The sequence below is a fragment of the Triturus cristatus genome, chromosome 6, assembly GCF_964204655.1.
Source record: "Triturus cristatus chromosome 6, aTriCri1.1, whole genome shotgun sequence".
NCBI classification, from domain to species: Eukaryota; Metazoa; Chordata; class Amphibia; order Caudata; family Salamandridae; genus Triturus; species Triturus cristatus.
In genome coordinates this window covers 775,798,264-775,819,752 of record NC_140589.1, presented here as the reverse complement: position 1 = coordinate 775,819,752, position 21,489 = coordinate 775,798,264, and the positions used below count along the sequence as shown (strand labels likewise).

At 42.0% G+C, this 21,489-nt stretch overlaps 1 protein-coding gene across 1 annotated transcript in view; it reads right to left on the bottom strand.

Moving 5' to 3' along the window:
- Positions 1-21,489, bottom strand: part of LOC146817855 (amine sulfotransferase-like) — a 320,350-nt gene that overhangs the window by 27,386 nt on the left and 271,475 nt on the right. The window contains exon 6 of the mRNA XM_085611338.1: positions 7,652-7,829. Coding sequence (XP_085467464.1) covers positions 7,652-7,829 — 178 coding nt within the window. The remainder of the gene's footprint in view (positions 1-7,651; positions 7,830-21,489) is intronic.

Below are 21,489 nucleotides of genomic sequence, written 5' to 3'. Positions count from 1 at the left end.
ACTGATGCCTTTCTAAAACAATATTACTTTGAGAACCAAAATGTCGTTCAAGAATTGAAGCTCACATCTCATATAAATCATTAGATTCTCCATCTCCTTTGCCTACTGGTTCTTTGATCAAGTCTCTTGTAAACATTTGTACCCTTTACACCCAAATTATGAAGGAATACAGCTTGTTTTCCAACAGCTGAAATATTTTCCCATTCTATAGCAAGAAGATAGATATCAAACTGCTTCCATAATTTCCATGCTAATAAAGGATCTCCCTTCTATGAAAGGAACTGGGAGGTTGAGATGTTAGCAATAGCCATATTCAGAGTTGGTGACAATTAAGAAAACTGCAATGTCCACCAATTGACACCCAACTTAAAACTCAGAGCCTCTATTACTACTGACCAGCAAATATATGTCAAAGAGTCAATACATTACAACTCCACCCAATAACCTTCTAGAATCAAAATGATTGAGGTTGAGTTTCCACTTCTGACAAGGCCAGAATGAATGTTAATACTGGTGTACTTATCACTGTTGACAGACTTTGATAGGCTTATGGCTTAAGTATTTTATATTGAATAAAAGTAACAGCAGTGGTTTGCCTTCCCGATTTTTCATTTTGCAGGTTATAAAGCTCAAGAAGTATCTACAGGTAATTAATCTGCCCATGATACTATCGTCCAAGTTGGTTTTGGAGGCGCCTGGCCCCAACAGGCAACTAATTGAAGTTTAAGGAAATGTATCCATGGGACCTCATGCGCTACACGCCAGAGGAAAGCCTTAACCAAGATTAATTCTTACCGAGTGACCTGAAGGCATACGTCACCATCAGGTCTCCCGTCCTCGCTTTGAGCACGAGCTGCAGTGCTGATTATATATTAGGGTGGAACCATTTAAGGCCACACACAGATCTATTATATAGTCCTGAAGTAGACCCCATACAGACGAGTAGAATATCGCCATTAAACCCAGGGGTCGAAACGTTGACGCTTTAATATCAAGTGTACATGATCACCCAGAATAATTTCTAAAATAGTAGGAGAAAACACGCACTGGGTCGATATTTTCTTTAAAAGAACTGCACATTGTGTCTATTGTGTTTTTGCAAAATATGGTTATGTGTCATGTATATAATGTGTTGTGATATGTAAATATATATGTAACTTTTTGTGTTCACTTCACATCACTAATTTAATTGTTATTATATATGGTTTATCTGTGTGTGTGTGTATGCACATACATGTGTTTAAATTGATTACACAATCTTCAAATACTTTACTATAAAATCATATTGTGAAAATAGAATATATGAATCTTTTCTTTGGTTTAGAATTAAGTTAACATTGAATGTTGGTCTCATCTTAAAAAGAGAGCTAGAATTGATTGGAATATCCTATGCTTCGTTTAAGCAAACAGGTGGCAGAACCACTGTTCCCTTAAAGTATCACCGTTGACAGTCTCTATTCATAAAATGTTGACCAACATACCTTGAAACAATAGGTGAGAGAGGTATGCCTATCACTACTGACAGACATTGTTTCTAAATCCTTAAACAGCGTAATATAAATGGATCAAACAGTGACAGTTTTGTGCCTATAACCAGTGACAAGCAGCTGATGAAAGGTCACTGACAAATCTCACCTCAAATCCATGCTCATTTCTATCACCACATGTAGGCTACGGTAAGCAAATTGTTCCAATGCATTGCAATCATGGAGTAACTTCTAGTATAATAGTCATGTTAATTTAAGAATCTACCAAACTGATCCCAACCTGTAAAAATGACTGCCACGTCCACCCAAATGTGTGCTTTCTGCAACCGATGGGTCTAGTATTCTAAAATACAACCCCTTCCATAAAGACGGCAACCAAGGTTGAAATCTTGTTTCGAAGTACGGTTGGGCTTGTGTAAATTCCTCTGCAACCTTCCACCATGGCCTCCAAATGTTCTTACCTTGTTTCAGTTTGGAGTAGCTCTTGCAGCAGAGCAGCCGACTGAGGAAAAAAATCCAGCACACATTTGGCTCTATCACAAAAAGGGCTAGAAATGTACGCCATTGGGACAGAAAGAGCCAAGGCTACAAGAAACCTACACGGGAAACTGAAAACTTGGACAGGAACTCAAAGTTGCTTTTCTTTGAAGATAGGATAAGTTGAACATGATGGACATTGTAATCATCATGGGTTTGTTCTATAACTGGTGGTCTTATGCCTGAAGCTTTCAGGCACTCCTCATTTCAAGGGTTGAGTTCCCAAATCACACACATTAGCACTTGACAGAAGATGAGTGGTTGTATTCCAATAAAGTGAGCAACAGTGAAAACCACCAGTCACCACACAGCAATCCAGTACTAACTGTCAAGATTTGAAGCTTGATACTTCTGAAATCCTCAAGTTTCAGTAAGCAGTGATGTAAAGCTTGACATAGGTAACATTCCACAACAAAAGGCTCAATCATACAAGTAGATTAGAACGTTTTGCCTCCAGTAGGATTGCATTCTCTATCAGAGGATCCCATACAATATACCTAAAATGTTTTGTTCTTATCATAATGTGCTCTCCTATAGGCAAGATTCATTCTAGCTTGCAGCTGCGAGAATGTCTCAAATTATTGTTTGCACAGTATTAGGAATTCAGCACTTAACTTTTAAATGTATTCTTCAATCGTAAAATAGTCCCTCAAGCTATTGGCTTAATGTGATTTATCCAACGCCCTTTTTGTATGTAGAGATTATGGGCCTAATTACAAATTTGGTGAATGGTTTACTCCATCACAAACCTGATATTCCATCTGCTCTATTTCAAGTGCCATAGGATATAATGGACTTGTAATATGGTGGACGGGATATTCATCACGTTTGTGAGGGAGTACCCCGTCTTGCCAAAATCTTAATCAGGCCCCTATGTTTTGAATAAAATGGGACCTATTAACAAAAATGCAGTAGTACTTTTAATTGTTCATAGACATTCCCTTTAGTACACCTAGAAAGCTACACTAGGCCTAGGTATGCAGGTACATTCATTGGGAATGCTAAGTGATATGTCCACCCAGTTCTAGTACCTAATCTGCAGATATCTACATCGAGAAAATGTCCGTACAGGGGGAATGGAGTTCTCTGTGAAAATGCATATTTTTTCTTCTTGAGCAAAACATTTTCAACATGAAGAACAACTTCCCCCTACACCCTAAGCAGATTTAGAAATTATCCACTCCCCTTCTAATCGGGGAAGGGGAGTACATCTTTATAATTTTTATGGTGCCACAGCAGTCAGATCACAGTTTGGTAATGCCCACTAATACATGTTTGTTAGCGGTCTCAAACTTCCAAGACAAAACACTTTTTGGAACACCCACTTCCCACCCATTGAGTTAGGTTTTAGACTTTAGAGGTTGTAGATTCTACATACTATAAATCCGTTTATCTCTGCCTATAATCCATTTGTTCGTTCATCAAAGGTAGAAATGGAGAAATGTTTGCCCTTAAGAATGAATTTGCGACCTAAAATACCTTTGAGAAGAGGCCTCAATTTGTTTGTATAAATGGTGCAAGTGTAATTACATGAACCTAAAAATCACCTTCTTTACGAAAGACAAAGGAGCTTATTTGGGGTTTGGTAGAACAGGAGATCCACCACAGCTCAGCCAGCTGCACTTCCACCCATATATGAAGCTCATAATCTCCACTTTGCAAAATAGAACAGCCGAAAAAACGCAATAAATATGAACAAATTAATATACCATTGAACTTTAAAATCAGTACAATGAGGCAGGGGAGGGGGTGTGGCTTAGGGGGCCATGGGGCTTGCCCCACATTCCCCAATGATTCAAATACTTTGGGGTGCCCCTGGTGGGCAGTACCTCCAAACACCCTACTATGCACTCCTGTCATCTGAGAGAGAGGTCTGAAAGGAGAGGGTAGTCCCTTCCCGCACCTTACTACTAGGCCTGGGTGGAGTTTGCGGAGTTCTGCTAGGCGAAACTCCACGAAGTGCCCAAAAAACACAATTGTGCTACGTGGAGGAGTTTTGAATGTTGTGCTGCTTGCACTGATTTTTAGTGACATGAGGTTTTTTTGTTCTGATCAGCATGAACTGCACCATGTGTTGCTCCAGAGGGCTCTGCTTCTTTCTCTACTAGTTTCCTCAACTCAAGCAGCAGATTTCTCAATGCAAGTGGTAGTGACCTGCCGCGACCTGCCGGGACCTGTTGCGACATGAAGGGACAGCCCACGTTGAGAAATCTGACTAGGAGGAGGTCTAGTGCATTATTTTTCTCATGCACGCTCGCCCACTTAATGTGGACGAGCGGCACAAGAGAAAAAACTCCACTCCACATTGCGGAGTATTGGAGAGCTCTGTGCTTCGCATCTAGCGTGGAGTGGGCAAAACTCAACAAACTCAGTCAGCTAAGTGGAATACTTTGACCTCCCTGACTTACTATACACATCCGCCAATTGAGAAAGAGGTCTGACAGGAGAGCCTAGTACCTACCCACACTCTAATATGTACACCTATCATTAAAGAGAGAGGCCTCAGCAGAGAGGTCAGTCCCACCACACAATGTACTAAGCATATCTGTGATCTGACAGAGAAGTCTCATTGGAGAAGACAGTCCCTCCACACACCCTACTGTGCACACCCGTCATCCAAGAGAGAGGTACCAGTGGGGAGGCCTGTCCCTTCCTATACCATACTGTGCATACTGTCATTTGAGTAAGAGGTTTGAAAGGAGAGGGCAGTCCTATCTCACACCCTAGTATGCACACCCTTTATCCAAGAAAGGGGTCTCAAGGAAGAGACTAGTCGCTACGACATATTACTTTTCCCTACAAGTATGTTACAATCCCATGAGAGGCTCCCAAGAAGGTGAGACCTTCTTCGAGCAAGCTTCAGGAGGTGGGCTTGCTGCATGAGGCTGGTGTGATCCAGTAAGACACTCATGAGACCCATGTGAAAAATTACTGAGCCTGCAAAGAGGTGTTTTACGACCCCGCAAGATTGTATACGGAGAAATTTAAAAAAAGGCAGAGGCTCAACCAATAGTTGCCATTGTTATTACATGGTTGAATAAATGCTGAGAAGTGATTGGGTGCAGAACCAGAGATAACTCCGTTTTTTCTTGGTGCTTTAAAGGAGAAGGAAGTCTGTTTCAGTTGTGCTCAGCAGAAGTGAATTTATGTGGAGCTACAAGAGACTGGTGTCTTCATCTGCATTTTAGAAAGAACTTAAAGTTCAGGTATTTAATAATATATTTTATAAACTTTGCTGTGAAGTGTCAGTAAGTCTACTAATGTCGGTAAACGTTTTCTGCACCATGTTTACAGAGTGAAAAGCTGTTTGGGAGGTCTTAGACAGAATGTAGAGAGATATTAACAAGGATTCCAGATTGTGTTAAAAAATGAAGTGCCTCAACCCATGTACTTGTACGTAAAGGACACAGTATTTCTCAAACTAGAAAAGAAAGATTGTGGAATGTGTTCATACAAGCCCCAGTGTTTTTATGAACTTCACTGTACATATACTATAATCCTATGAGGTGTTTGAGTGGTGGAACTGCTATTTCTAGTGTGAACACTGTGGTGAGTGTTCGCAAAGATGAATGTGTTACTGTATAACCTATTATGGAAGCAGAGTTCATTGCATGTTATAATTTAATTAAGAAAAAATGAACATATAGTGGTTGAGGATGTGGAATTTCTCCGGAGAAAGGAATAACAAGTTACTAGTGCACTAGATATGAATATGTGATTGTGTGTGAGAAATGTAGTTATTCTTATAAAGCCCAGTGATGTATCACTGTTATCAATCCATATGTAACTTTTATCTTTTTAGTTACCAAGGGCCTCATTTATATGTCGGTGGATGGGTTACGCCATCCCAATCATGACGGATATCCCATCCTCTTAAATATAAATTCCATAGGATGTAGGATGTAGTAGGATTCATATTTGCACAGACGAGATATCAGTCACCGTTGTGACTGAATAACCCATCTGCTAACATCTAAATCTGGCCCTTTGTCTTTTTTAGGAGGAAAATGGAAACTTGTCTCAGAGGAAAAATTATCTGCTTACATAAGCAGCAAAAATCTGATTTGTTAAGACAAGCAGGCCTTTTGTCTTGTTCAGCAGTGAGTACCTAAGCAGGCACAGTGTATCCAGGTTGAAAAATGTTAAAGCACATGAAGGGCTCAGTTGTTCAGCAGTGGGAGCTGACAGTGCCTAAACTGACCTTTGTGAATGCCTTTTAAAATAATGTACACATGAGAATCTTTGCTGAGACTTTTCCCTCAAATCAAAAAACTGAAATACCAAACACTTTTTGCCAGGCTGAGGTGGTGCAGCTACAGCATGCTGTTTATCATGATGTTATCAACACGTAGTTGGGGTATGAACATCGTCTCTTGTGCAGACGATACTCAACTAATCCTATCCTTACATAAACTCAAAGACACTGTAATTGGGGGATTTCAGGGCTCTCTTGTGTACATTGCTCATTGGATACACAACAGCTGTCTTAAACTAAATTCCAACAAAACTGAGATTCAGATTTTTGGGTTGTCCTCCTCGCTTGTCGCACTGCATCTCTGGCCCTCTGACCTAGGGCTTGCCCCCTCCCCTTGCACAACTATCAGGAACCTGTGGATTTTGCTGGACACTGCTCTTTCCTTCAAACCACATGCCAATGCTAATGCAGCTTCCTGATCTGGTCTATTAAAATCCTTGAGAAAGCTCCGGAAATATGTGCCCCTTTGTCCACTCCACCCTCTGGCAAAAACACTGCCAACTGCTGTGTGGTGGTTTCTTTCTCGTGAGTGGCTAACCAACGTTTAGTGTGTGAGCGTGAGCGAGGAAAAACGGATGCTAGACCTCCTCCCGGTGAGATTTCTAATCTGGGGTTGTCGCAGCAGGTTGGTACTGCTCACGTTGAGAAAGTTAGCGCTCGTGTCGCAGAAGCTGCCACTAGAAAATCTTCTTGAGTGGCAGAAAGAAGCAGTTCCTTCTGGCACGCCCCACTGTGCCTTTTGTGCTTTAAGCTCTCGGATCTAAAAATCAGTGCAAGCAACGCAAGGGACCAGAATCCCGCAGCCTGCAGAACTCCGCAGAAACTCACAGAGTTTTTAGGTCACTCTGCGGAATTCCGCAGAGTAAAATGCCATGAGCTCCACCCACCCATAATCTAAATAAGCTGATTGGCTACAGCTAATTTTACCTAATAGCTTTAGGGTCAGAGTACATGCACGGTGAAACTAAATAGCAGTCTCACTGTGCAAAGAGTCTAAATGACAGCAAATCTTGTCCAACAAACATAAACAAAGCCTGGGGAGGCCACACAGAAAGGCAAAATTTCTACTCAAATTAAACATATAATAGAATACATCATAGATTTTATGTATTTTCTATACTTTTTTGGAAAGCTAATAAGAATCCCAGTTAATAAATATGATGCTTTTGTTAATGCTATCTTTATCCTATCCAATTAAACAGATAAAGATAACTCACAGCTACATAGCAATATACTCTATAAACCGATAAAGAGAAAAACAAGACGAGAACAGACGTTTTTTCACATCCTTGTGTAAGATTCCAAGTGGTTCTTCAAACAAACTAATAAATACCAGCAATTAAAATTAGTTGCTGTTTATTTTGTTCATTACCTTTACGCAGAAACGTCATTGTTTTGGACGTTTCGTTCTGCCCAAGGTTTTCGTAATTTGCCGTCACATCTTTTTTCATGTTTTTAAACTTTGCGCGTTCCACTATGGCGTCCACTGTTTGGTCATCCAGTTCCTTTCCTACGAAACTGCAAATCTTCAGTACAGCACCTCTCAGATCCTAAAATGAAACAAATCTTGTTACTATATCATGAGCTTCAAAAATTCCAACTGCCCTTCTTGAATGTTACACAGAGAAGACCCAGATATGAATTATGTCCATCTATGATTGAATGTTTCTACGGCGTCCAGAGCACAAACACCACTTATGTGGCAGGTCCACAAATCATATGACAAGCTATTAAACTGAGATCAGTTGCATGTAGAAACTGCAGTCAGTAACTAGCAAAGTGCAAACTGCATTTAGAAATTGTGGACATTTCAGCAAACACCACAAGTTGTTACAGACGAAGACTCCAAAATGACACCCTTTACTGGACAATAGTACAATCATTGTAAATGTAGTCATTAGGGGCCCGATTCACACAAGTAATCTGAGACAAAATCCTAACTTGATGACTTTCTGTATTCACAGAAGGCAATTAGGAGTTTTAAAATTAGGATTTTTGTTTCAGTTAATCTTAAATTTTGGTCTTAAATTAAACTTTAAAAAAACTTAGGTTTAACTGACACAAAATCCTAACTTTACGACTAGGATTTTGTCTCAGTTAAACTCAAGTTTGTCTTAAGTTTAACTTAAGACCAAAACTTAAGTTTAAGAGGCAAAACTGAAGAAGAGGTTGTTAAGGGACAGCTCAAAACTAGTTGACCCTATACTAGGCAAACCACACTCATTATAGTTAGGTTTTCCCTGGTATTGACCCCTGATGTTAAGTATACAGACTAGGAGCAAGAATAAAACAATAGCTAACTAGCTAGGTATTTTTAAGTAAAATTCTTTCCACTTCACTTTACCGCACCACACATAATTTCACAACTTAAGTGCTCTTACGTAGCTCGCAAATTGCAGCACATCTCAATCCGTAGTGGATTGAGATGACCCCAATGATGAAGCATGCCACCAAGGGGCAATCCTGGTGGGTGAGGGATTCCAGAAAATAATTTTTCTTTCTGGAAAGAGGGTTCTCATAAAATTGCTGTGGAATACTTTCCCCCATAGGTTAGGTTTCTAATTTCGTAATGCCGGATTTTGTGTAACTACATTCAGTAAGGAGGGTGAACATGACCTTAACCTTTGCCTCCCCCTATTTTTTTTATGTTGGATGGTAGGCAGAGAAGGAGGAGGAGAAAGGAGGTTATTTAGGATGAGGGTCATCCTATTTGAACAGACAGAGGAGGAGATATATTTGAAATACAGACTCAATAGTGAGGTAATCCTAAATTTAATTGATGAGTTACAGCTTCAGACCCCAACACCCAGAAGCAATGCAGTCCCAACACATGTGCAGGTATTGTGTTGTTTACACCTAGGTTCCGGCAGTTACCAGGGGGTCACAGAAGTGGCAGTGGGTGACACAAAGTGCCTTTGCAGGGTCTTTCACGAGTTCCTGGACTTCAGTTAACAAACTAAACCAATACATATAATTTCCAAATACCGCTCAATCTTTGCAACAGACTAAATTTATGTTTTACTGGGTAGCAAAATTCCCCAATGTGACTGGCTGTGTTGATAGCACACATATTGCCATATGTCCCCCCTAAAGTAATGAATGTATCTACAGTAGTAGGAAAAGCACACACTTACTAAATGTACAGAATGGGCCCGATTCACAGAACTAACGTAAGACAAAATCCTAAACTTACTACCATTTTGGTATTCACAGAAGGCACTTACTTATTTCGGTATTCACAGAAGTTAGGAGTCCTAACTTTAGGACTCCTAAATGCCTCCTGTGAATATCGAATATCTTAAAGCTAGGATTTTTCTCAGTTTAGGAGTAGTAAAGTTAGGACTCCTAACTTTAGGAGTCCTAAACCGTGAAAAATCCTAGCTTTAAGACTTTCGGTATTCACAGAAGGCATTTAGGAGTCCTAAAGTTAGGACTCCTAACTTCTGTGAATACCGAAATGAGTAAGTGCCTTCTGTGAATACCAAAATGAGTAAGTCCCTTCTGTGAATACCAAAATGGTAGTAAGTTTAGGATTTTCTCTTAAGTTAGTTCTGTGAATCGGACCCAGAGTGTGTGATGCCTAATGCATCACATAAGACATTGTGGCTAGAATCGCAGGCAGAACCCATGACTCCTTACTGTTTTGCGCCACAGTGGAATACATAACGAACTGTATCAGGGTGAATTTGACAATGGCTTTTAACTTGGTAAGAGGATTGCTGATTCAATATACAGTGGCCAGAACAGTTTGTGTAATGTGACCTATTGGTTTATCCTTCTCATGTTCTTTAAGGAGACATTGCATAGGTATTTTGTCCTTGGTTACTGACACCCTACATGACTACAAGAACCAAAAGTGAAATGCAGTACAACAGGTCACATAGGACAACACAGTCCATCATCAAACGGACCTTTGGTATACTGAAGTCCAGGTTCCGCTGCCTCCACAAAACTGGCAGAGCACTACTTTATAGAACAGAGACATGTTGTAAGATCATCGCCACATGTGCCATACCACACAATTTAGCCATGAGGAAGGGTCTGCACGACATCACCATAGAGCCCGAATCTGACTCCCATGAGGATTTACCACCACTCCAGGTACAGCAGGATAGGACACGTGCATCAGATGGAGTTGCACGATGCACAGAGATCACCAACAACTATTTCTGAAGTAAGAATGAGTACAACATCAAAGAAATAGACATCAGACCTGATGAGAATGAATGGTGCATGACTGAAAGACCACCTTTTTTTAGAGTGTGACAATAATGTATCTCTACTGAATTATCAGTATCCATTGCAGATGTAACATTGTTTCAACAAAGCAACAACGTATGTCTTAACAAACAATACAAAGTAGACTCATGCGTCTGATTTGGCTTCACTTTATCCAGCCTCCCAGGTTGTACACCTTCTCAGCAAAACTGAACTGTGGAAGAGGTGACATATCAGATCCAGAAGTGTTTTGGTGTGTATGCCTGGTACAGCTTCCCATTTGCATAGATGTGGCACTGAAGCGAGAGCCATCTTCACTCTCAGGTGGCAGAAGAATGTTGAAGACAGACAGGTGGTGTGTCTGTATGTTTTTAAGGTCTGTGGTCACTTCTACTAGCCTACATGCAAAATCCTGACAGGAGTGCTCTGTGTAATGCAAGAGCGGTCGTGGCTACTGCCAATCGATTAGTTGAACCAGTGAAGGCACAAAAGCATGAAATGTACTGCCAGTGCTTGTCTTTGCAGACATTGCTCCTTCTCCACAGGAGAACTGGCTGCCATGTCATCTGACACATTGTCACTGTGGACATTTTCTGGTTGGACTCTACGGTGTCTGTGTCTCCTACCCTCAGATGTAGTTGTGCCCCTGCTTTGGGATTGTCCCTTATCACTGTCCATAAAGTCTGGTAGTGGTGCAACAGTTGCTCTCCTGGAACTTGGAGGTGGTGTAATAGGCAGAGGAGTTGCTATAGTCCCGTACTCCATTTCCACACTTGTGTCAGTAGCTTCTTCAGCCTAAATTGTTTCTGACATGTCCTGGGTGTGATCTGTGGAAATGCATGTATTTAGTTAGTGTAAATAAATGGTTAATGTTTGTTCACAATATTGTTGTAAGTGTTCTTCATGTGTTTGTGACATGTCTCTGATGTACAGAAATGTGTAATGTAGTCATCAGTACACTGTACAGAATATCACTTTGGTGTACTACCTCTCCTATGATGCATTGCCAAGGTACAACAAACATTCAAAATGGAGTTTTGTTTACTGTGATGTTTTGCTTAGGGAATTACAAACATCATGTTATGTTAAGTAGGTAATGGGAAGTTGACTTACCCTGGCTGGTGTCTGCAGGGTTGGAGCTGCCAAAGTCTGATGCTCTCACCACACTATACTTCCAGTGCCCCCTTCAATCAGTGATTCTATGTCAGTGAAATGGGGGCATTTGGAGGGTCCATCACCTGTGCTACGACCCCCAGTCATCATGCTGGCCACCTTCTCTTTTGTGCAGGATCTCAAGTCAGACCATCATTTTCTGATATCTGGTATGGTCCTCTGGGTTACAACAAGAAAGTTCACCTTCTTCAGGATGCTGTTCAAAATCTTGGTATTCTGGGATTGCGGAACAGTAAATTGTGCATTCCCAAAGAGATGGTCCATGTATGCCACACATTCTTCTGCTAGAAGCTCCAACTCCTTTTCAGAAAATAAGAGTTTGTGCGTCCTGCTGCCAGATTCCTTGTCCCCATCTTCCTTGGACATGGTGTTCTCCAGGAATTGAAAAAAACCCTCCCAGTAGTGAGCCAAACGCACACCATCCTTCCAGCACATTCCTAGGCTTCTGGGTTGTGGCCACACCCTGTATTTCTGAATTTCCTGGTCTGACATCATCATTCTGCATCCAAAAAGTGACTTTCCCTAAATTGCAACTTCTTATTTTGAAATTGTAATTTTGCGATTTCCAAAATTGTGATTTCCTATTTGCTACTGCAAATCTGTAGAAATCACTATAAGAGGAATCCACTGTTACATATATCTAATTTTGCGGTTCACTAATAGCTAGTTCTACATATTAGGTATTTGGAAATTACAAAAACAATATTTTGTAAATAGGAAACTTAGTATAAAGCATTTATTGGCACCAAACAACGGAATAAGAAGGTCACACAACAAGAAAGAGATACAAAAACACATTATAAAAATAGAGCATATTTTTATGAGTCCTTGATTATCAAAATCCACAGGAGGGTTTCAGAGATGCAGATATTTGAAGCAATGCATACTTTTAAATGCAATCATAAAAACTTTGCAAACTTTTGAAAAATTTGAAACATTTAGTTCAGCGACTCAGGTGCCGGCTTGGGCAGCCAAATCTGACAGGACGGAAGTCTTGGTGTTCAGTAAGGGTACTTTGGGCGGAGCCCTGGCAACCAGAGCCTCTTTCATTCCAGTTCCAGCCTTTAGGATATGATCATCATAGATGGCAATGGAGTGGTCCTGATGCTGGGGATGCAGGAAAAAAGATGCTCAAAGATGCTCCTAGTGTTGTGCGGTTGAAGGGGTTGAAGTGCGGTTGATCCCACAGTCCACGGGTGGGGTCAGGAAACTTTAACTACAGCACTTGGGGTCCCACAATGTCCTCTTTGCTACAATAGATGGCCAGCTGCCGCTGGGCTATCAATCTCGTGACACAGCGGTTTCAGTGAATATCCTTGGTGAGGGCTAGTGTTCCTTTTGTTCAACGAATCTGACTTGTGATAGAACCCCAACGTTTGGCGTACACAGATTCAACTTTTGGCTATCCCAGATTTCTCTCTTGGCAAGTCTGGTGGCGACCAGCAGCGATTCTTAAGGAGTGACTACTGCTTGGCCGGTTTGGGCATCCTCAGCATTGATGTCCCTGGTGCTGTTCTAGTGGGCCCGCCAACTGACCCTTGGAGTCACTGCTTTGATCTGGGGCCCTAAATGAACTTTTGACCTGATACAAGCACAGTCCAAACTCAGTAGTCCAAAGTGTTGCAGTTGCAGTTTTTCCAACGATACAGCCTCTCTACGTGCCGCTTCAAAGGTAGCAGGGCAGTCCTCGTTAGGTCCTCTCTCCAAATCCAAAATGCACTGAGGTTCAGGGTGCCAGGCATGCCCATTTTATTCTGGGAAAGTGCCCAGAAGGGATAGCGTGGTTACTAGCCAACGGGCTAGTAGGCCCCCTCCTCTTTGTTGACAAGGTTCTTGTGATGTGTGGCATCTGGCAATCCCAGAGTGCAATTTTCTTGCCACTCTCAAGATGTCTGACCCTTCTCATGACTGCCATGAGCTTGGTAGCACGTCCCAGAGGTGTGGTTACCTAAGGGCTACAGGCCCACCGGAAAACTGGTATGGGGATGCGTTTTCCTTCTCTCTCCTTGCCTTAATATTGGCTGCAGGAACAAAAGGCATCCTGCTCAGGTGTGTTGTTGCAGGCGGCCCTTCAGAGGCAGCTTCCCCTTTGAAGCTCACCTTTTGAGCTAACACCTTGGTTGCCTTGCTAGGAGGTGAGGTCACACCTCACTCTGGTTCAACTGCCTTTGTTCCCAAGCCAAGCCATTCACACATCTCCCCATGCAGGCAGAAAGCTGTCTGTTGGCCAGGGCTTGGGCAAAGTCATTGAACCAGCTGTGGCACAGAGTGGCAAATTTCTAAAAGTTGCTCAGCTTTAATGGTCACATTAATCTGACTTTGACATCAATTCGGATTTATTGCCAAAATTAACTTGATACCATCCAGAATCTAGTTAGGTAGGCCTATTCAAAAATTCTGTCGGTAGGCCTGTGTTAGCCAATGGGGCTACTAACATTCTTCAGCAAAACAACAACCTTAAGGATTTGCTGTTAAGACATATACAAACCTATATGTCTTACTTAATAATATACAGCTACCTGTCATATGGCTTGATAGGTCTTTTTTAGTGGACACTTACATATATTATTAAGGAAAGGGTCACTTTGCCAATAATGGTAATGACAAAGTCAAACTAGCAGTGTACTCTCTGCTCATTCAGTCTCCAGTGCAGACTGGTGACCATTTTGCTGTTTGTCACACTCAAGGTGGCACAAATAGTGCTGCAGTCTAGACATTCTGCCTAACACGCCCTTAATACCCTGGGTACCATAAACTAGGGACTTATAAGTAAGACAGTATTTGCCAATTGGGGACATCCAATTTGATAACCCTTTTTTAATGGGTCAGAACATTGGCACTAGGGTTTGGTTAGTGGGCCTCAGTACACTCTCAGAGTTGAAAAACCTGCAGGTAATAGTCCATATGGGGAAAAATGTGAGGGGAACCTGCAAAAAGACCTGTTTCCCTCCACATGTGCTCAATATTCAAGACAAACTTCTTTACTCAAGGGGCCATTAACAGCAAAGATCCAAATTACATCCAAGTACATTTTAAGAGATATTCACAGAAGAGAATATTCTGGTCTCGATTGGCATTTCACTCACTGTCCCTCTATACAGACAAAAAAACACCAGTGGGACTTTTTCTCCTTTTAAGCAGCAAAAGTTTCTTTTAAGAAGGCACTGATGACTTTCCTCTTCATACAATAATGCTCTAACAACTAAATGTGACCACTGCCCTTTATAAGAAGCGGTAGACAATACAGTACAGAGGAAGTTACTGGCACTAAACTGGAACCATTTACCTTAAGGATGGTACACACAATGACATAAATAACTATTTATTCACTTTTGCTCCACTACAGCTTAGATAAAACCACAGGATAAATACGAGACTCAAACCAATACTGACAGGCATATGGCAAACACACATTTCTTCCACATTTCTTCCACACATGTATGCCCCATGAGTTCTGTGCCACCTAACCTCACATGTTCTTCGGTGTCTCATCAGGGGTGTAATGCGCTGCATAAGTAGAACTGCAATACAGTTAGGGTACAATTGCTTAGTTTCAAAATGTGAATTTTTAGCAATCGCTGCACTGAATGATATTTAAGTGCTTTAACTCACTTGAATGGACACTTTTGGTGTACAGAGAAAACTAGTGATCATGTTTCCAAACGAGCATATGAGTCTCATGTAGAACAAGATCCTCCTACTGGCAAACTTATGTGAATCATAGATATCCATTGAGACAAATGCACTTAACGTGGTGCTGAGAAGAGCAAAGGACCTCCTTGATATTTGAATTGATGAGTGCCATCTGTCCGGGAAATCTTCCTATCATGAAAAGCAGCATGGGGTGCATGTAAATAATGGAGCTACATCTCAATCTTGAAAATTCTTAGAAACACTCACTTGGCAAATCCTTTGAAGATTGTACATACTGCTTTCAGGAAGACGTCATGCACTGGCATCCACAATTCAGCACATAGGAAATATTTTAGGCCTATCAACTTTAAGCCTAGCAAGGAAGTTAGGGCTTGCACAAGACAAAAGTTGGCCTCCACAAAATAGAGCTCATTTGAGGCCTGCTGCTGCTTTATCTGTTGCAACTGGAGCCTCGAAGATTCTATGTGAGGTTAATGCAGATTACCTATAAGAGAAAATGGAATGAGAGGGCCTTTGCTGATACCTGTATGTGTATGTTAAATGTCAAGAGATCAGCATCAGCACATACTCATATCACCTGGTTCAGACCCTTCAGAGTCTCACCTGATTCTGAGATATCCTGTGGTGAGGGAGAGTGTGTGTTAGACCTGACAGCCCTTTGGGTGGTCCCTCCTCATCATTATTTATTTTGTCCCACTTTTGCCTCAAACCCTGTTTGAATTTTTCCTTTTTGGGAACCACCAGACTTTTTCGTGTTGCTGCAGATTCAGGGAGCCATTTTAGCTACCCCTGAAACTTCTGTCTGAGGGCCTGAAGCACAAAATGGTGGCCACCTGTGACATCACCAGCATCCACTGGAACCTACCAGCACCTTCCAGAACATTCCAGAACCCTGTGACAGTTGGAGGCGTTTTAGAATGTTGGGAAGCTAAGACAGAGAGTTGGCAGTTGGAGCTGGCAGTTGGCACCTGACTGGTGAAGAGAGAGCAGCACAACAGTGAAGGAGGAAGGAGTGAAGCAGCAGGGGTGGAAACTTGTGCCTGGAGTGGGGTCCATAAACCCACCCTTGATACTAGTCCCTACTGATGGATCCCAGCCTGTAGCCCTGTGTGGGAAGAAGCCAGAAAAACTCATCCTAAGGACCTGGACAGCAGGAACAGGCCTTAGAAGCAGAAAGCAGCAAGATCCTGACCTGGAAACTGGTTTCCCTGGAGTCCGGCGTCGAGTAGCCTGAGACCTGGAGCCCGAGGTGGAGAAGCGGCGCTGACTGAAGAAGCAGACGTCGTACCCGGAGCCGCCTGAGGTCGTGAGAGGGCGCCGACGGAGGTCGTGAGGAATACCAAAGGTCGAGGAGGAAGTTAACCGAGGTCGAGTGAGCGGCGTCATCGGAGGAGTGAAGTCCGCCCTCCGGAGTCGTCGGAGACCGAGGTGAAGTGTACCGGAGGTCGGGAGTGAGGATCGCACTCCGGAGTCGCCCGGAACCTGTGAGGAGGAGCACCGGAGGTCGGGGGTGAGGATCGCACCCCGGAGTCGCCGGAAGTCGACATCCAGGCCAGGCCGGCCGACGTCATCGAAGCCGAGAGCGCCATCGGACCGGAGCCGCCCGAAGTCGACATCGAGTAGAGACTGCCCGACGCCGTCGAATCGGAGGTCGAGATCGAACCGAGGCCGCTGACGTCGAGACCGGAGCCGCCGCCGGCGTCGTCAAAGAACTGACATTGTGCCGAGGCCGCCGACATCGAGCTGGAACCGCCTCACGGCATCGACCCGACTCCAGCGGCGTCGGAGCATCAGAAAAAGGGCAGTAAGTGGAGTAGAGGGCGCCTAAGGCCCTGTGGAGACCTGAGAGACTGCTCTAAGGGGCTAGGGAGGTGCTGGAACCAACCTGACTGTGCCAGGGGTGAACTGGGACTAATCTAGAGAGGTTGTGTGGAGAGAGAGAGCCAGGTCTCTGGTATTTCCCCCCTTTTATCTACCTCAGTTTAGGCCTCAGCCTTGACCCAGCCAGGGAGTAGACCCCCTCAAGCCTTCCACAACCCTACAAGCTGTGCCTGGGCCAAATCAGCCCTTAGGAATTGAAAAGTGATCTGATTACATGAGTGTTGCTGTATACTTTTAATTATTTATTGGGGGCACTGTATTTATTGTGTTTAACCTATTTATTGCTTCACTATATTTATTGGTCCACAGGACTTGTTGGTGCACAATATTTGTTGGTACAGTATTTATTGCCTCAGAATATTTAATTGCCTGTATTACCTGCACTTATATTTATGTCCCTTGTATTTATGATCATCCCTATTTATTGAATCTTCAGACAGTATTTATTTGACCGGCACTATTTAAGATTTGTATATTGTGATTGACTTATTTATTTTCCCAATCAGCAACTAAGAGAAAAAGATAAAGAAAGATATTTTCATAATTTTTACGGTGTAGAGTCGTTTTTGGAACGGATGCGCGCATGGTTATTGTTTGGGTATGTTGTATGCTTAGCACGGAGCCTGATTCCTGACCACTCGAGCCAAGCTACCACAGTGTGTCCGGAAGACCACCACCACCCCTTCTAGTGTGGGAGTGGTTTTCCAACATAAATTGGTGTTCAGTGGTGGGATAGAGCTGTGCCTACGCATACTCAACAATAACTGTGGGTAGTCCATAGGCCTACACCGGGAGTTTTCTCAAAAGCGGCCTTCCTAATCGTGGGTTTTTGTTTTTTCCAAATTTACTCTGGTGGTGGGAGGAGGTATTATTAAAGGTACCCCCCTGCATAGTTACTGCACAAAAACCTGTCCTCTAACCTGAGTGGGCAAGATGGAGTTTGTACTAGAAAATCTAGAAACGTACACTGTGGCCCAACTCAGGGAGTTTTGCCAGCGGGAAGGGGTGTACTGTCCCCCAGGAGCAAAGAAGGGTGCACTCCAAACCAGCTTAAGGGCTTGGGGGGAGGCACGCCGAGAAAGCAAGGCTGAGGAGGAAGACAGGGATGGAGAGCCTGACCCCGAGGGGGCTGAGATGTACCAACCTGAGGTGGGGAACCTGTCAACAGGGCCCAGAACCATTTCTAGGAAGGGCAGCAGTGCCTCTAGCGGTGGCTTGTCTGAGGTGGAGTTAACAGACCGGAGGGAGAAAAGACAGCTCACATGGGACTTAGCAAGGCTGGAGAAGGAGAAGGTGTGGTTTTCCAACAGTGTGACTTTGTGATATTTCAAGATGTTGGTCGATCCTACAGCTGCTGATAGCCCTGCGATACAGAGGAAGATATTGATTCACTTTTGTTGGGAGAAACTGCAGATGCAGGTAAATGAGAGGAGTCCAGGCCTACTGAACACTGCAGCAAGTGAATGTTAAGTGAGAATGTTTGGAGATTTTCTGATTTTACAGGGTGCCTCTACTCCACCTGCTCATTCTATTTAGTGTTTGGCAGACATACTTTCATCCAAAGGACTCCCATTAAAACAACAGAAATCCATTTCGTATAGTATCTCCTTGACAAACAGGAGATACACTGACTCACAAGAGAGTGAACTGCTGTCCCAGAACAATATTCTCAACCTCCTTATGAGTAGTGAAATGATGAATTACTGTTCTACTTCGCTGTAAGTTGAAAGCAAGAGTGCAGTGCCTGAGTGACCCACAGAGAATTGGTAAATTGTTGGGAAAATATCTACATTTGGGAGTTTGTTTCATCTTGAGCAGTAACCTAATCCTTCCTCATTAAGATCTGTCTACGTTCTGCAATGCAACATTTAATATCAATTTCTCTGAAAAGATTATCACATCACTTCATCTGCTGACTGAACATATCATCCACTACATGCGTTAAATGTTTAATTGTCCCACAAACACGTCCATCTTTGACAGTTGCTGTGCTGACACTGCTTTTGCCACTTCCTGATTGACTGTCATGATATTACACCTTGCACCTTCGACATGAACACCTGTGTAACATTATGTTACAGTAAAGTTGTTGCTTTTAACCATTGGTCATCCCATGCTCTCCATACTGTTACAAATGTATGCTTTATTTATACTCTGCACAAGTATTTTAGGCAGGACAGCCCACCAGTCTCCTTTCTCAGAAGAAATAACCAGTTGACCAAAACCTCAAACACTATGAAAAGGATTACGTTGTTATACTGTACTTCCTCGTGAAAGACGTCACATCAATTAAATCTTAATTGGAGTGGTTCTTGAAGCTAATTTAGCAGTGGTGAAGTATATCAAGTCTAACTCAATAAACATTGCCTTGTTTCATTCTTATTTTGAGGACAAAGAAAAATTGCTGAAGGCAACAGAAGACCAGCTACATCACATGATGGAGATGGGCCAGGAACTGTGACATCTAAATTGGAAAAACACAGATTTAGAGGACAGGAACAGACAGGACAATGTCTGCCTTTTTGGTATTCTGTAGAAATCGTAAGAAGAAGATATGCATGGTTTCCTGTTTCACTACTTGTCTGATCTACTGGGCTTTATGTTCACCCACCTCTGGACTTTCAGAGAGTGTACAGAATAAACTACTGCCTTATGGAAAAATCACACACATCACCTGTTGACTACTTCATACGCTTCCGGAAAGCAAGATAGGTTAATTAGATAAGGGTCCTATTCTTTTAATAGAGCATGGAATATCATCTCAACTTGTTTTTCCTAAAACATACAATTGAGAAGGATGACATTCCGAGCACTGAGACTGCTTCTTTGAAAAACAAAGCATTTGGTTTGGTCATTTAGAGTTAGCTACTATGTTTTTCAAACTTGATAGCACACCTAAGGTATTCCATGATCCAACTGACTGTCAATGACTGGATGCTGTGAAGGTCTTTAAAGTTCATTTCTTGATTGCCTGAGGGAAGAGCTATTCCTCTCAGTAAGTATAAGTTTTTTGAGACTGATATTTATACAGATTTGTCAACACAAGCTTTTCCTAATAAAAATACACACAAGACTATAGGTACACTTTTCATTCCATAAATACATATTAAAGAGTGTACAATAATAATAAAAGAAAAATACAGAATTGTAAAATAATCAACCCTACATTAAGAGCTAATTGCAATTGTCTATCTTGCTTCCAAATTAAACTTAAAATAATTCACTGCATTTAGCCCTCTAAAACATTATTAAATGAATACATACACTGTTAACACCAGCACCTCCATACATTGTTTCAACACTAAACATTCTTTAATTATACTGTTGATTTAAACTTAAGAAAACAATCCAATAACATATTAGTTCATTCCAACTACTACTACTAAATCCACACTATCACGTGCAAAAATAATCTATATTCCTGCTATTAATGTAGTCCAGTTCTAAAATTCATTAATATCCTTACTACCCTTTAAATGCATAATATGTATCCTCACAGCCATTCCTGCTCCTCCTTATTTTTAAGAGTCACTGATCGACAGTGCCAAGTGCAAGGACATTTTATCAGCCTCAGAACAAGCAAACCACACTATAAAAGACAAAGAAACAGTGCAAATTTAATCTATAACTCAGAACAGTATCACACAATTCTAAAGTGCATTTATTGGCTGATTACATTAAAAATGATTGTCTATGTTCTAAAATCAATTTATACTTTGCCTGCTATCATAGTGTCCTTAAATCTTGATCATTTTGTTTCAAAGTATTTGCCTAGCTTGTAAAATTGCACAATTGTCATAATTGTGCTACGTAATGAGGCAAGAAACCTAATACCCATATCTTTAAAATATGGGAGCAGCAGCCTCCTTCTTTTATCTATAAATGCAAGCCAAAAAACTAGAAGATTATTGAGTGACCATAGACCCCTTATACAAAATGGACAATTTCTTAGAGTTCCCTTTAGGATAAAGTGAGGCACTTTTTGTAGACTGCCAGACTATAAACTTCTGCATCTGACCCAGCCTCAACTTCATCATCCAACGTCTAGTCCGCCTTGCCTTTATATCCTTCACATATTGCTGCATGTTTCCTATCTCCCCCAGCTCAAACACATGTATATGCTGGGGGCATTGCCCACAATCCCTAATCATTTAGGAGTAGCTGTGTCCTTTATAAGGTGTTTAATTGTTTCCCAACTAACAACATTTTGCCATATGACAGTATCCAAAGTCCCCTTTGGATTCACACTGCTTAAGATTTTCCTCAGGTTCAACGTCCATTACT